Source organism: Electrona antarctica (assembly GCF_951216825.1).
Source record: "Electrona antarctica genome assembly, chromosome: 1".
Classification (NCBI taxonomy): Eukaryota; Metazoa; Chordata; class Actinopteri; order Myctophiformes; family Myctophidae; genus Electrona; species Electrona antarctica.
The window spans coordinates 18688832-18703193 of record NC_136806.1 but is presented as its reverse complement, the minus strand read 5'-3'; the positions used below and the strand labels follow the sequence as shown (position 1 = coordinate 18703193).

The 14362-nt window shown below is 44.6% G+C and overlaps 1 protein-coding gene across 1 annotated transcript in view; it reads right to left on the bottom strand.

Moving 5' to 3' along the window:
• Positions 1 to 689: 689 nt before the first annotated feature.
• Positions 690 to 14362, bottom strand: part of ablim3 (actin binding LIM protein family, member 3) — a 102368-nt gene continuing 88695 nt past the window's right edge. Inside the window, exons 17-22 of the mRNA XM_079503457.1 lie at positions 7381 to 7404; positions 6787 to 6842; positions 5398 to 5464; positions 4357 to 4367; positions 4169 to 4249; positions 690 to 2425 (exon numbers count right to left, since the gene is read on the bottom strand). Of these exons, the coding sequence (XP_079359583.1) occupies positions 2312 to 2425; positions 4169 to 4249; positions 4357 to 4367; positions 5398 to 5464; positions 6787 to 6842; positions 7381 to 7404 (353 nt within the window). The 3' untranslated portion in view covers positions 690 to 2311. The remainder of the gene's footprint in view (positions 2426 to 4168; positions 4250 to 4356; positions 4368 to 5397; positions 5465 to 6786; positions 6843 to 7380; positions 7405 to 14362) is intronic.

Sequence of the window (14362 nt, the reverse complement as noted above, 5' to 3'; positions counted from 1 at the left end):
CTCAAATTGCTTTGTCTTGTGTCCCAGTTCATCAACGTAAACCACAGGATGCGCACAGTATGTTATGTCAGAGAGAAGTGGTGCAATGTAAATGTTATATGCATGGATTCTTATATAGAACAAATACAAAGTGACTAATTTCACCATCTATTCAGTCACTCTGCTAAAGTGTCTTCTTAAATGATGATGTATCTACATTCTATTCGTTCAGATTGCTGGTGGTGCTGCACACTCAAAACTGAAAGATTCATAACAATGATAGCATAAGGCAAAGCCAGGATTCTCCTCATGGTGCACAGTGGAATCCTGAGTGTTAAAGTAATGACTTGAGCCCTATTTTTATTCCACTTTGTACGACAGTGTCACATGACGGCATAGCAGTGGCCGTGGTTTTCTGTTTCCACTGAAAAGGTTCCCATTCATTTTTCCCATTGAGATTTACAAAAATCAAAAAAAATGTGTTAAATGTCTATTAAAAAAATTATGTTCTAACCCCATCACGCTATGTTCAGTCAAAGCCTGGAGGTCTGTCCGTACTTGAAGGCTGTGCTAAAGTAACATCTGTGACGGTTCCCTATATTGTGTGTTATATATATTCTTGGGTTATCTGGTTAGGTGTATAATGTGTCTTGCTCTCCTAATCATTTGTATGTTCTCTGTCCAATAGGATTGGGGAGCAGAGCTACTCATGATGATCAGCCTGGGTCATCATGAGTCTGGGCCTGCTTCCCCAGTCCTTCCCCAGTTCTGTTCTTTTCATTTGCCTCCTGCCCCTTTTCCACCATGCACACTTTTCAACATTTCTGTTAATACATACAACACGCACACACATACATTTCACTCATGCATACACGCACTACACCACTGACTACTGATCTCCACACTTCATCTGTTTATTCATGATTTATTGTTTGATTACTTATTTTTGGTTAATAAATAAATTCTATTTCTTTGGTAAACTGCGTCTCCCCTGTTTTTTGTTGTGTACCTTGGCACCCCCTAGGCCAGGTGCGTAACACATCTCTCCTTACCAAACTTGGAGATCTGTTTGATGGCCAGACCTTGATCATCTCCTTTGACTTAGGTGTTTCTATTGATGATGTGGACTGGGCGGAAATGTGGGCCTACGCAAAAGAGATTCCCGTTTGTAACCGAACTAAATTCATCCAGTTCAGAATATTATGGAGTATAACTCGTCCCCATTTTGCTCTGCAAGACAGAGATTGGTAATTCCATTCACTGGCTGTGGTCCGGTGTGAAGCTTCAGAACTATTGGTATGACATTGTATCGGAACTCTGTTATTTTTGGTGTCCCAATTGATTTAACATGTGCGTGTGTGCATGTGTTGTCTTTTCTTAATATATATGTATTATTCAATTATTTCCATAATCATTTACAATAGTGTTGTGCCTGAGCGGTTTTTCTTTTCTTGTTTGTTATGTTCTTGTTGTGTTTGTGTGTTTATTGTCTTTAATTTTGTTAAAACCAATAAATATACTTTATTAAAAAGAAATATTATATCATATAATAATTATTATTATTTTTCTTCACAGAATTAAAGGTTTTATGGTCATGAATCACCAGGTTTCTGGATTGCTTGATTCTAGGCTTAAAATAATTGATATAAATATTTTTGTAAATCTATGAGAAAGTTGCATGGCCGATTTTTCAGTGGAACGAGAAAACCACGCCGACTGCTATGCCCTATGGTGAAAAATAACTGACCTACAAGCGAACAATGTGCCGCAGGCAATGCAGTGCGAGCTAGTAGATCTGCTATTTTAGCTGTTTTTTTGAGAAGAAGAATTTAGCAAAATGTCAAATAAAATTGGAGGTGGTTTTAAAACTCAGGATTCTGCTGTGGATTAGTACTGCTGTGGTTACAGAGGGCCACCACTAGAGGGCCTACCTCCTCCTCCATCCCTAATAAAAGCATTATACACACACTTCGCCTGTCAAACCTCGGCATTACCGTCTATTGCTCACACCTGAGTCCAGCCAGCGGTGTCCTCTACTACTGGATGGAGGCGGGTACGATATCCATTGTGTGTGTGTGTGTGTGTGTGTGTGTGTGTGTGTGTGTGTGTGTGTGTGTCAGACGTTCAGCTGAGGTGTAGCAGGATTTGGTTCAGGGTGTGAGGAGAACTTGAACAGGTTGTCAGCCATGGCAGTGAAACTATGTGGAATTCATTTTCTCTCTCTCTCTCTCTCTCTCTCTCGCTCTCTCTCTTTTCCACGGGTTAGTTGCGTCTTGCGTTCGCTCAAGTTATGGCAGTCTTTTCCAAAAAAACATCTCCTCTGCACGCACGGTTAAAAGAGTCGAGCCTGTTTCTTCATCTCGTTCCTTTTCCACAGTGCCAGCCGGTCGAAGTCCTCCACAGTCATCCCGAACACCCGGACAAAGTCCTCTGGAGACAGGTGACGCTGGAAGACACAAACGGACAGGCAAATGACAGTGTTTAGTCCATTCATGTCTGTCCACTTGGCACGGTCAAATTATTATCGTTGTAGAGCAGATCAGTTTCTCAAACATTTTCACATCAAGGGCCCCCAAAATGTTTGGTCATAGTGCAAATTGTGTTGAGTGATTAGGTACATGAAGTGAAGGTTGTGCAAATTGTTGTGTGTGTCGATTTTGGTGTGTTAACAATCGTGAAAAACTGCAATGCATGTGTTAGATTTAGATGTGGCAAGAAATCATTGAGAGTAGACAACAGTATTGTCACTGTTTGAGTATTGCTACACCTATTTTCCAGGTTCACGCCATGGTTCAGACGAATTAAACAAAAGCAACAAAATGCCAGCAGTCACGGAAGTGTCCTCCAATATCTGAAGGTCACTTCCGTGAGTGCTGGCATTATTGCGTTTACCAAAAGCAACAAAATGCCAGCAGTCACGGAAGTGTCCTCCTATATCTGAAGGTCACTTCCGTGAGTGCTGGCATTATTGCGTTTACCACACCTAAATGTAACACGGAGTAGCTTCCTGGATGCCACTGCAAAACTGGAGACCACACCATCTGTTGCCAGAACTCCAGAGTGGCACAACCAGTGGAACAGCCTGGGCAGCCCAACCCGATCGCACAGAAAATAGTATTTATGTATGAAATTGCAATTTTGACTAAAAGACCCAAAAGTCCGTACAAATGACACTGAAATACCTCCCCATAGACAATGAAGGAGGGGCACCGTCTCTACCGAACTAGAGGCCCGTGAAGCACCGCCGAACGAGGCACTAGCCGAGCGAGTAGCCGTGCTGAGCGTTGCGAAGCCGACTCAGCCCTGTCCGAGTTGCAATCCGATAGGCACAGAATAGTAAATAATATAAAACCCGAACTCACCCAGCCCGAACTAGCCACGGTGAAATTGCACTTCCGTGTTTGTGAAAGCCACACCTCCGTCAAACACTAGTATAAATGGACTTTTGGGTCTTTTAGTCGCTTATCTACGGAATTGCAATTTCGTACATACCGGTATATACTATTTTCTGTGAGAGGCGTCACACTGAACCTTCTGCGGGTCAGGGAAGGATGCTGCAAGGCATCCATGAAGAAATAGACACTAACATCTGATGCATGTGTGTGTGTGGTGGACCACACACCATGGAACACATCATGAGATGTAGGTACGCTCCACAATGCACCGGAGATGACCTGGCCGAGCCAAATGCCGCTGCACTCGCCTGCACCAAGTTACCCACTGGAAAGACGTGATATAGACGATGGCCGGACACGAGGAAGAAGAACCAGTGCCTTTGTCTACAACATGTACCAAAACTGAATTCCACCGGCCTTGGCTGTGTGACAAAATAAAGTACCTATCTCTATATTTTATGACAGATAAGTACAATAAAGCACGTATCCACTCATTTAACCCATTGTAGACCTGAGGCCGAAAATGGCTTCTAAATCAGACAGTTTTCTGAGAATTTTCTTTTCTTCTATATCAGTGGTTCTCAAACTATTTCATGTCAAGGACACCAAAAATGTTATTTAATTGGCCGCGGACCCCCATCTGGAAATATGTTGTTCCAGGGACCAGAAGCGAAGATTTGAGTTAAAAACCTTCGCTGTGAAAGAATATATATTCAAAGATTTGCGCCACATTTTCACGTTTAAAATAAAAATAGATAATAAAATGTTTTTATCCACAATGCTGAACAACTGACCTCCAGTCTGGCTCTGTCTGCGTCTTTGGGCAGTCTATTCCGCCCTCTAGTGGTGACAATGAGCGCCTCATATGGGTAAATCTGCAAGTAAAGATGATTAAAGGTGGCAGGCAGCTGCACAAAAGTTAATTGCACACAAAGTTAACAGTAACACATCTTTACAAATAATATATTTTTTTGTCTCTTACCGTGTATTCCGCTGGGGGGGGGGAGAGAGAGAGAGAGAGAGAGAGTAAGTATCATTACAATGTGGAAAACGTTGGACCCCTTTCATACTTAGTTGTGGTAGCCATGGTACAAAAACAGCCATTCGCATCACATTGAGACGCATTGAGGGCTTGTAGATCTAGATTAAAAGCTGGTGCGTAGATAAAACGGTGAACAACATCAAAAATAAAATAAATTACCCACACACTGCCAGATTGTACGGTACACAAAAGTTATTTATAAAAAAATGTATTAACCCTAGAACACTAAATCCAGACAATTACATTTTTGTAAATTTCATAATGTTGCAGCTGATACCAGAGGTCGGTGGGTCTTTCAGAACCTTCATAATGCTATTAAAGAAGAGTACCTCGAGTTACCATGTATTGCTGTACTTCAATATATTTTGATGAGAAATGGTAAATGGTAAATGGTACATTTATATAGCGCCTTTATCCAAGGCGCTATACATGTGCATTACATTCACCCATTCACACACCGATTGCGGCAGAAGCCATGCAAGGTACCAACCAGCACATCGGGAGCAATTTGGGGTTCAGTGTCTTGCCCAAGGACACTTCGACATGTAGACAGGAGGAGCCGGGATTTGAACCGCCAACCCATGGATCATTGGACGACCTGCTCTACCTCCTGAGCCACAGTCGCTCCACAGTCGCTCAATATATTATTACATTGGGTAAAATATACCCAGGTTTAGTGATGGTTTGACAAAAGTTAAGTTTAGTGTTCTAGGGTTAAGAAGCAATACTTTGGCCTGGGCCATGGCTCAGTGGTCCAGGCACCTTGGCTGGTAATCCAGTCTGGCAGTGTGCCGCGGGTTCGACTCCCGATCCCGACGGCCTTTACTGCATGTCTTCCCCCCATCTCTCTCCCCATTTCCTGTCAACCTACTGTCTGTCCCTCCATAAAAAATGTAAAATAAAGGCAAAAGCCACAAAAAAAAACATTTAAAAAGAAGCAATACTTTGCTATTGTTTTAGGGCTTTTAAAATGACAAGTACCTCTGCTTCCCCAGTTCAGCTCACTGCCACTGTCATACGGGTACTGGTAGCAATCTGCACTCTGAGGCTGCAGGGAAACAGACACAGACACAGACAGAGACAGGCCATGAGGGACACAGGCAGGGAAACAGACACAGACAGAGACAGGCCATGAGGGACACAGGGAAACAGACACAGACACAGACAGGCCATGAGGGACACAGGGAAACAGACAGAGACAGGCCATGAGGGACACAGAGACAGACAGAGACAGGCCATGAGGGACACAGAGACAGACAGAGACAGGCCATGAGGGACACAGAGACAGACAGAGACAGGCCATGAGGGACAGAGACACAGACAGAGACAGGCCATGAGGGACAGAGACACAGACAGAGACAGGCCATGAGGGACACAGACACAGACAGAGACAGGCCATGAGGGACAGAGACACAGACAGAGACAGGCCATGAGGGACACAGACAGAGACAGGCCATGAGGGACACAGACAGAGACAGAGACAGGCCATGAGGGACACAGACAGAGACAGGCCATGAGGGACACAGACAGAGACAGGCCATGAGGGACACAGAGACAGACAGAGACAGGCCATGAGGGACACAGAGACAGACAGAGACAGGCCATGAGGGACACAGACAGGCCATGAGGGACACAGAGACAGACAGAGACAGGCCATGAGGGACACAGACACAGACAGGCCATGAGGGACACAGAGACAGACAGAGACAGGCCATGAGGGACACAGAGACAGACAGAGACAGGCCATGAGGGACACAGACACAGACAGAGACACCAGTGTTGTTTTTGGCAGCAATCGTTGATTTTAGTTTTAGTCACATTTTAGACACCTGGAATGTTTTAGTGTTAGTCTAGTAAAGTTTTAGTCTGCTAAATATCATAAGATGTTCTTAATGGGTGCTTGAACCATTATTTTAAACTTTAGCTGTTGTGAAACATAGCAGATCTACAAGCTCATAGCTCTACGAGCTTGTAGATCAGCTACCGTATGTTTGAAAAATCCTGAAAATTGCCAAATCTTTGAATTATATATTCTTTCACAGTGAACATTTTTAACTCAAATGGGAGATCCCTGGAACAACACATTTTCAGATGGGGTCGGTGACCCATTATATATAATTGTTGGGCTCCTTGACATTTGAGAACCACTGATATAGAAACATACAGTAGGGTTTTCAGTAAACTTTCATGATTTAGAAGACATTAATAGAATCGGGTCTTTAGGTCTTAATGGGTAAATATACAAAACAAGCCTAGACATGGAATCTGATGAAACTGGGGCCAATTAGAGAGTAAATTCAAACTCGATGTTCTATGAGGTTCATTAGCTTGTATGCTAAAAATATCCCAGCAGTCCCAGCTGTCTCTCACCCTCTGGATGCCGTTACGTCCGTACCCAGGTAAGGAGGCCGTCTTACACACAAAGTCTAGAAAAATACAAATAAAAACAGGGTCAATCATCTTCTTTTAGCAGGAAACACATCAGCATCTTGGTGAGCTTATTTTATCAAAACTTCCTAATGTTTGTTTATTTTTTCCCTCTTTTTTTTTTTTTTCTTTTTTTGCAATTCAGAATGAAATACTGTTCATGGCCAGAAGAGGGTGCTAGCAGCTAGCCAGTAGAATCCTGGTATTCTGACCAAGAAGTGACCACAGGGGTATAGCCTACCATTAGGCGAGTTTGTAGCCTATTTTGAATCCAGTAAACCTATTTAGTGTCACAACAAAGCTTAGCTTTCAATTCCAAACCAAGATCCAATAACAGCAACACATGTTTCTGTCCCATGGGGGAAATCAACAACATTTCATTATTGGTTTTGTTATATTGAATCGTGGTCAGGGGTTTGATATGTACAACATTTACTCTTCTTAGTACGGACACCCCCCTCCTCCCAATCCACCAGCAACACTGTCAAAAGTATTTATGAATTACTTACATACATGATGAAATAATATAAAACTTACCACTTTCAGAACTGTACCGAGGAGCTGTGAACACAAAGGAAGCACGGTTACAGTATAGACTGCGTTTCACAGAACCGCTTCCCCTCTGCTTTGAGTTAAACTGAACAGAACTGAACAGAACCACTTCCCCTCTGCTTTGAGTTAAACTGAACTGAACTGAACAGAACCGCTTCCCCTCTGCTTTGAGTTAAACTGAACTGAACTGAACAGAACCGCTTCCCCTCTGCTTTGAGTTAAACTGAACAGAACTGAACAGAACCGCTTCCCCTCTGCTTTGAGTTAAACTGAACAGAACTGAACAGAACCGCTTCCCCTCTGCTTTGAGTTAAACTGAACAGAACTGAACAGAACCGCTTCCCCTCTGCTTTGAGTTAAACTGAACAGAACTGAACAGAACCGCTTCCCCTCTGCTTTGAGTTAAACTGAACAGAACTGAACAGAACCGCTTCCCCTCTGCTTTGAGTTAAACTGAACAGAACTGAACAGAACCGCTTCCCCGTTGCTTTGAGTTAAACTGAACAGAACTGAACAGAACCGCTTCCCCGTTGCTTTGAGTTAAACTGAACAGAACTGAACAGAACCGCTTCCCCGTTGCTTTGAGTTAAACTGAACAGAACTGAACAGAACCGCTTCCCCTCTGCTTTGAGTTAAACTGAACAGAACTGAACTGAACAGAACCGCTTCCCCTCTGCTTTGAGTTAAACTGAACAGAACTGAACTGAACAGAACCGCTTCCCCTCTGCTTTGAGTTAAACTGAACAGAACTGAACTGAACAGAACCGCTTCCCCGCTGCTTTGAGTTAAACTGAACAGAACTGAACTGAACAGAACCGCTTCCCCTCTGCTTTGAGTTAAACTGAACAGAACTGAACTGAACAGAACCGCTTCCCCGCTGCTTTGAGTTAAACTGCAAGTTTTCTTTCATTTATTTATGCATGCGCCTCAAGACCATAATCACATGGTATGATGAACATAAAAATAGAACACAATGATGGCACGCAACATATGGCTAAAGTACAACAAATGTCACTTAAACAAAGGGAGGGCATTCTTCTACAAAGGCACCACATTTACAAGTAACTGTTGTTGGATCTTTTTGTAACAAAAACATTACTTTTGGCTCGTTGAATCGAAATACATTTAAACATAGATGGGCGGTGTAAATTATACCTTCCTCTATAGCCAAATACATTATGCATACATTCTTACATTCAAGTGTGATGCCCGTTGGTTCAAAGTACAAAGGTTTTTATCCAGGGTAACATGTCATGTTCCGACCTCCCGTTACTCTGATTACTGACACTATCCCAAACCCTAATCCTAACCTCAGTCTTAACCGGCCACGTAGGTCGCTAATCCTAACCTCAGTCTTAACCGTCCACGTAGGTCGCTAATCCTAACCTCAGTCTTAACCGGCCACGTAGGTCGCTAATCCTAACCTCAGTCTTAACCAGCCACGTAGGTCGCTAATCCTAACCCCAGTTTTAACCGGCTACGCCTCAGTCTTAACCAGCCACGTAGGTCGCTAATCCTAACCTCAGTCTTAACCAGCAATGTAGGTCGCTAATCCTAACCCCAGTCTTAACCAGCCACGTAGGTCGCTAATCCTAACCTCAGTCTTAACCAGCCACGTAGGTCGCTAATCCTAACCTCAGTTTTAACCGTCCACGTAGGTCGCTAATCCTAACCTCAGTCTTAACCGGCCACGTAGCTCGCTAATCCTAACCTCAGTCTTAACCAGCCACGTAGGTCGCTAATCCTAACCCCAGTCTTAACCGGCTACGCCTCAGTCTTAACCAGCCACGTAGGTCGCTAATCCTAACCTCAGTTTTAACCGTCCACGTAGGTCGCTAATCCTAACCTCAGTCTTAACCGGCCACGTAGGTCGCTAATCCTAACCTCAGTCTTAACCAGCCACGTAGGTCGCTAATCCTAACCTCAGTCTTAACCAGCCACGTAGGTCGCTAATCCTAACCCCAGTCTTAACCGGCTACGCCTCAGTCTTAACCAGCCACGTAGGTCGCTAATCCTAACCCCAGTCTTAACCACCCACGTAGGTCGCTAATCCTAACCCCAGTCTTAACCGGCTACGCCTCAGTCTTAACCAGCCACGTAGGTAGCTAATCCTAACCTCAGTCTTAACCGGCCACGTAGGTCGCTAATCCTAACCTCAGTCTTAACCAGCCACGTAGGTCGCTAATCCTAACCTCAGTCTTAACCGGCCACGTAGGTCGCTAATCCTAACCTCAGTCTTAACCAGCCACGTAGGTCGCTAATCCTAACCCCAGTTTTAACCGGCTACGCCTCAGTCTTAACCAGCCACGTAGGTCGCTAATCCTAACCTCAGTCTTAACCAGCAATGTAGGTCGCTAATCCTAACCCCAGTCTTAACCAGCCACGTAGGTCGCTAATCCTAACCTCAGTCTTAACCAGCCACGTAGGTCGCTAATCCTAACCTCAGTTTTAACCGTCCACGTAGGTCGCTAATCCTAACCTCAGTCTTAACCGGCCACGTAGCTCGCTAATCCTAACCTCAGTCTTAACCAGCCACGTAGGTCGCTAATCCTAACCCCAGTCTTAACCGGCTACGCCTCAGTCTTAACCAGCCACGTAGGTCGCTAATCCTAACCTCAGTTTTAACCGTCCACGTAGGTCGCTAATCCTAACCTCAGTCTTAACCGGCCACGTAGGTCGCTAATCCTAACCTCAGTCTTAACCAGCCACGTAGGTCGCTAATCCTAACCTCAGTCTTAACCAGCCACGTAGGTCGCTAATCCTAACCCCAGTCTTAACCGGCTACGCCTCAGTCTTAACCAGCCACGTAGGTCGCTAATCCTAACCCCAGTCTTAACCACCCACGTAGGTCGCTAATCCTAACCCCAGTCTTAACCACCCACGTAGGTAGCTAATCCTAACCCCAGTCTTAACCAGCCACGTAGGTCAGACTAACGGGACTTGGGCAGTCCCCTTTTAGGTATCCAGTCCAGTTTACACCAACCAATGACCTTGGGAATGAAGACAAATACTGAAGCCTAGTCTGTACTGTACACATACTTTTGGAACAGATAACCCCCCCCCCCCCCCCCCCCCAGTTTAAGCTCTTGCTTAAATTCCACATAAATAAGAAGTAGCCTAGTATAGGCTAATTCTTCTGAGCTCACCACTTGTGCATGAACAGATCTTTCAACCAGATCCGTTCGTTCAACAGTTTAGTTGTTCACTTTTGTGTGAGCAAGAGATAAAACAAAGCACTGCTGAACCTAAAACCTCCATGGCAACACGTTGTTGCATACCGGTATGGTATACACCCGAAGATGAGGTGTTATGCCCGCAGTGGATTTATAAGCTCAGTGTCGCTATGCGACGCATTGTGCAGTTGCAGATCAGCTGTTTTTGGCCAATAATTCTCTTTTCAGATCAATTGCGACACAAAGTGTGTATCTTCCCATCCTCCATAGACCACATCATTGCAGGTTGTCATTTTAACTTTTATACCGTGCTTAAGACATGTGAGAAGTACTTTTTCCAATATAGCTATTTTTCTCAACCCCCAACACTTTACATGCATGCTGTACACAACATAATTGGAGTAGTAACTATAAATTCTGATCTGCATGGTATGGTATCATATCTACAGGTATGCAATCATTTTGTAGAACTGGGCAATCCTGGGATCTGAGCAGCATTTAACTAGTTAAACCAGATGGAAGAAGAGAAGCAGTCTGGGTACTGGGTACCCATCATGCCCTGGGAGGAGCCCAACATCAAAGAGGCAATGAGGCAGAGGAAGACAAGATGAGAGGGGCGAGGAACACATGAACGCCTGCACGCACGCACCCACACACCCACAGTCCCACACACCCACAGTCCCACACCCATACCCACCCATGCACGCACGCACCCATACACGCACGCACGCACGCCTGCACGCCTGCACGCACGCACGCACGCACGCACGCATGCACGCACGCACGCACGCACGCACTCATACCCCACACGGCCCGGAATGGAAAATGCCGTGGGGGGCATTAATAGTGGGCGTGGCCAGACGGTGATGTCACAAAGTTTTGGTTCATCTCTGAAGACTCCACTACATTTATTTGAAAACTTTAGCTACTAGTTACTTTGTAGATTTTAATTATTATTACAAAACATAGATTAATCACTTTTTCAAAAGTTGTTTAAACATTTGAAAACTTGAATTACTTAAGTCATTTTTTTATTCTGGACTTTTCTTGTAATGGAGTATTTCTACATTGCAGTATTGATACAACGGAAATGGTGGACATTTTATTTTGATATGTGGCTTATTTCTACCCTATAATGTTTTCAGATACATATTTTAGCGTGATGATTAAGTTGAAACCGAGTAATACACTGTCTGGATCTTGACTGGGAATAAAAACGGAGGATTTCTGTAATCAATAGCAGCTGTGCTGCATGGATGCGCACATATGGGGAATTAAACGGGTGAGCTTCATTTTTATTGGCTTTTATCGATGTGGGCCTCGACACGTCATCACGCAGCACGTTTTCGTTTTCAGGAAGTAATACAAATATATTTTTTATATACTTTTGATATAAATACACATAAAAATGAGAATTTGCCCATTTTTTTGGCATCCATTGTTAGGTATGCCCATATGATGACCACGGATATGGTCTAAAAGTGTGAAAAAAAAATCATTTCACTACACCTTTAAGTAAAACATTTTTTCCACCACTGGGGAAATTCTAGTTTACACTTACTGTAAGTCTACTCTCTTTACCCACTTACAGTACTGTATGTCCCTTGTCTCAGCAACAATTTGGGCACAATTCCCATAATGCACCTGTGTTATTGGACAGCAGCAGGGGCGTCATTCACAGGCGGTGGCCGCTGACTCCCCCTGGCGTTTGCACCCAAAATAGAATTTTGTCAAATAGCATATTGTCTCCACCACAGAGTTCACAGAAAGTACAAGTAGATGAATTGCCCTCTGTGTATAGCTTACTGCAGGGCCCTATCTTGCGTCAGAGTCCCTAAACCGGGGTAATCTGGGCCGATCACGTCATGTTCAAATGATTGGAATCGGATCAGGAGCAACAAAAAAAACATGATCCCTAGTATCAATATTATATCATATCATATATGTGGATATTAGACTGGATATTGTCTGTGATTTTAGATATTGTACTATTGCGATATGGCATAAGTGAAAAACGTGATCGGGACATCCCTAGTTCACGCCATTAGTAATTACGTTTCCCTCTCCGCATTTTGCAAAGTTGATCAGGTCCCAGGAATTACGGCAAAAACTGCTTTCTGTGCATGTGACACAGGGCTCTGAGGGCGTGCCAGACATACAGTACAGTACACATACATCAATTCTGCAAATATCCTGTAGGCTTCTTGCAGCCCGAGCCCAGAGGGCATCTGATGAAAGATGTATGTATGTACATATTAGGCTATATCCAGCCTGTCTGGCCGTCAGTTGATCACGGCTTCAGTGCAGCAACAGAACACTCTGTGAGATCAGGCAGTACACAGGGGTGGCGGTGGCTCATGGGTAGAGTGGCCGGACGGGAACCGCAAGGTTACCAGTTCGAATCCGGGCTCCCCCAGAGTTAGCGTTGAAGTGTCCTTCCTTGAGCAAGACACTGAACTCCTAATTGCTCCCGATGTGCAGGTTGGTGCCTTGCTTGGTTTCCTCTGTCATCGGTGTATGTGAATGGGTGAATGTGATGCACAATCTATGTACTGCGCCTTGGATAAAGGGCGCTATATAAATGCACCATTTACCATTTGCGCACACAATGGTAATTGTGGGGGGACATTGTATCTCTAGAAACCCTCCTGCTGGCGCCTATGCCAAGCCACGCCACACACACACACACACACACACACACACACACACAATACAGTTTTGTTCCCATCTTTAATGAGGTGTTACTATTCATAAATAACCTAGGCTGTGGGTTGCCAGCTGTGAGAACAGGCGGGGGGGGGGGGGGGGGGGGGTGAGTGACATCATGAGGCACAAGCAGTATGGCACCAGCTGCTTTATGGTATAGAGGAGAGGAGAGTAGGGACTCCATTTTCGTCACCGCTAAACCCCTTATCCCTAAACTTCTTTGCCTTTTTTTTCACTATTTTGCAAAACATTTTTGAATAAACACTTTCAGGGCCTTAAATTGATTGATCAAACGATAAGCCCTGCTTAATACGACATTCCTGCTATTTGTTTTATGTGTCTAAATCGCCAAATTTTAATAATTAAAAATTATATTATATCCAATGCAAGTGAACAGGGGTTTTGTCTGACTACAACAGCCTCACACCCCCCTCCATGTACCGTAGCAAGATGGCGATTGGTGCGATGGAATGTAAACACACGGCGCAAGCTATCTTCAGCGGATTTTCGACGATCAAAAGCCCAGATACTTCAGCGTATGATCTAAAGGTAATAAAACAATCCCGGCAGCGTAGAATATTTGATTATAATGCGGGTAACGCGTAGTACGCAGTAGAACTGTTAAAATGGCCAGTCTACAAGCTCACAATGTGTCAATGTAGATTGGCTAGTTGAACTATTCGTTTAGCGGTGACGGAAATGGAGCCCTAGAGGAGAGGAGAGGAGAGGAGAGGAGAGGAGAGGAGAGGAGAGGAGAGGAGAGGAGAGGAGAGGAGAGGAGAGGAGAGGAGAGGAGAGGAGAGGAGAGGAGAGGAGAGGAGAAAGACGACTTTTGCTTTAACATTGTGGGCCCAAGGTGGTAAATAAAATAAGGTGTGGTCTGGCGCTATATGGGTGCACTGCTATCTTGCACACAGAGTTTGCGCTGTGCAGTTTTTAGACCAGGGGTGGACTGGCCACAGGACGTACCAGGCATATGCCCGGTGGGCCGACCCTCTGGTGGGCCGACCCTCTGGTGGGCCGACCCTCTGGTGGGCCGACCCTCCGGTGGGCCGACCCTCCGGTGGGCCGACCCTCTGGTGGGCCGA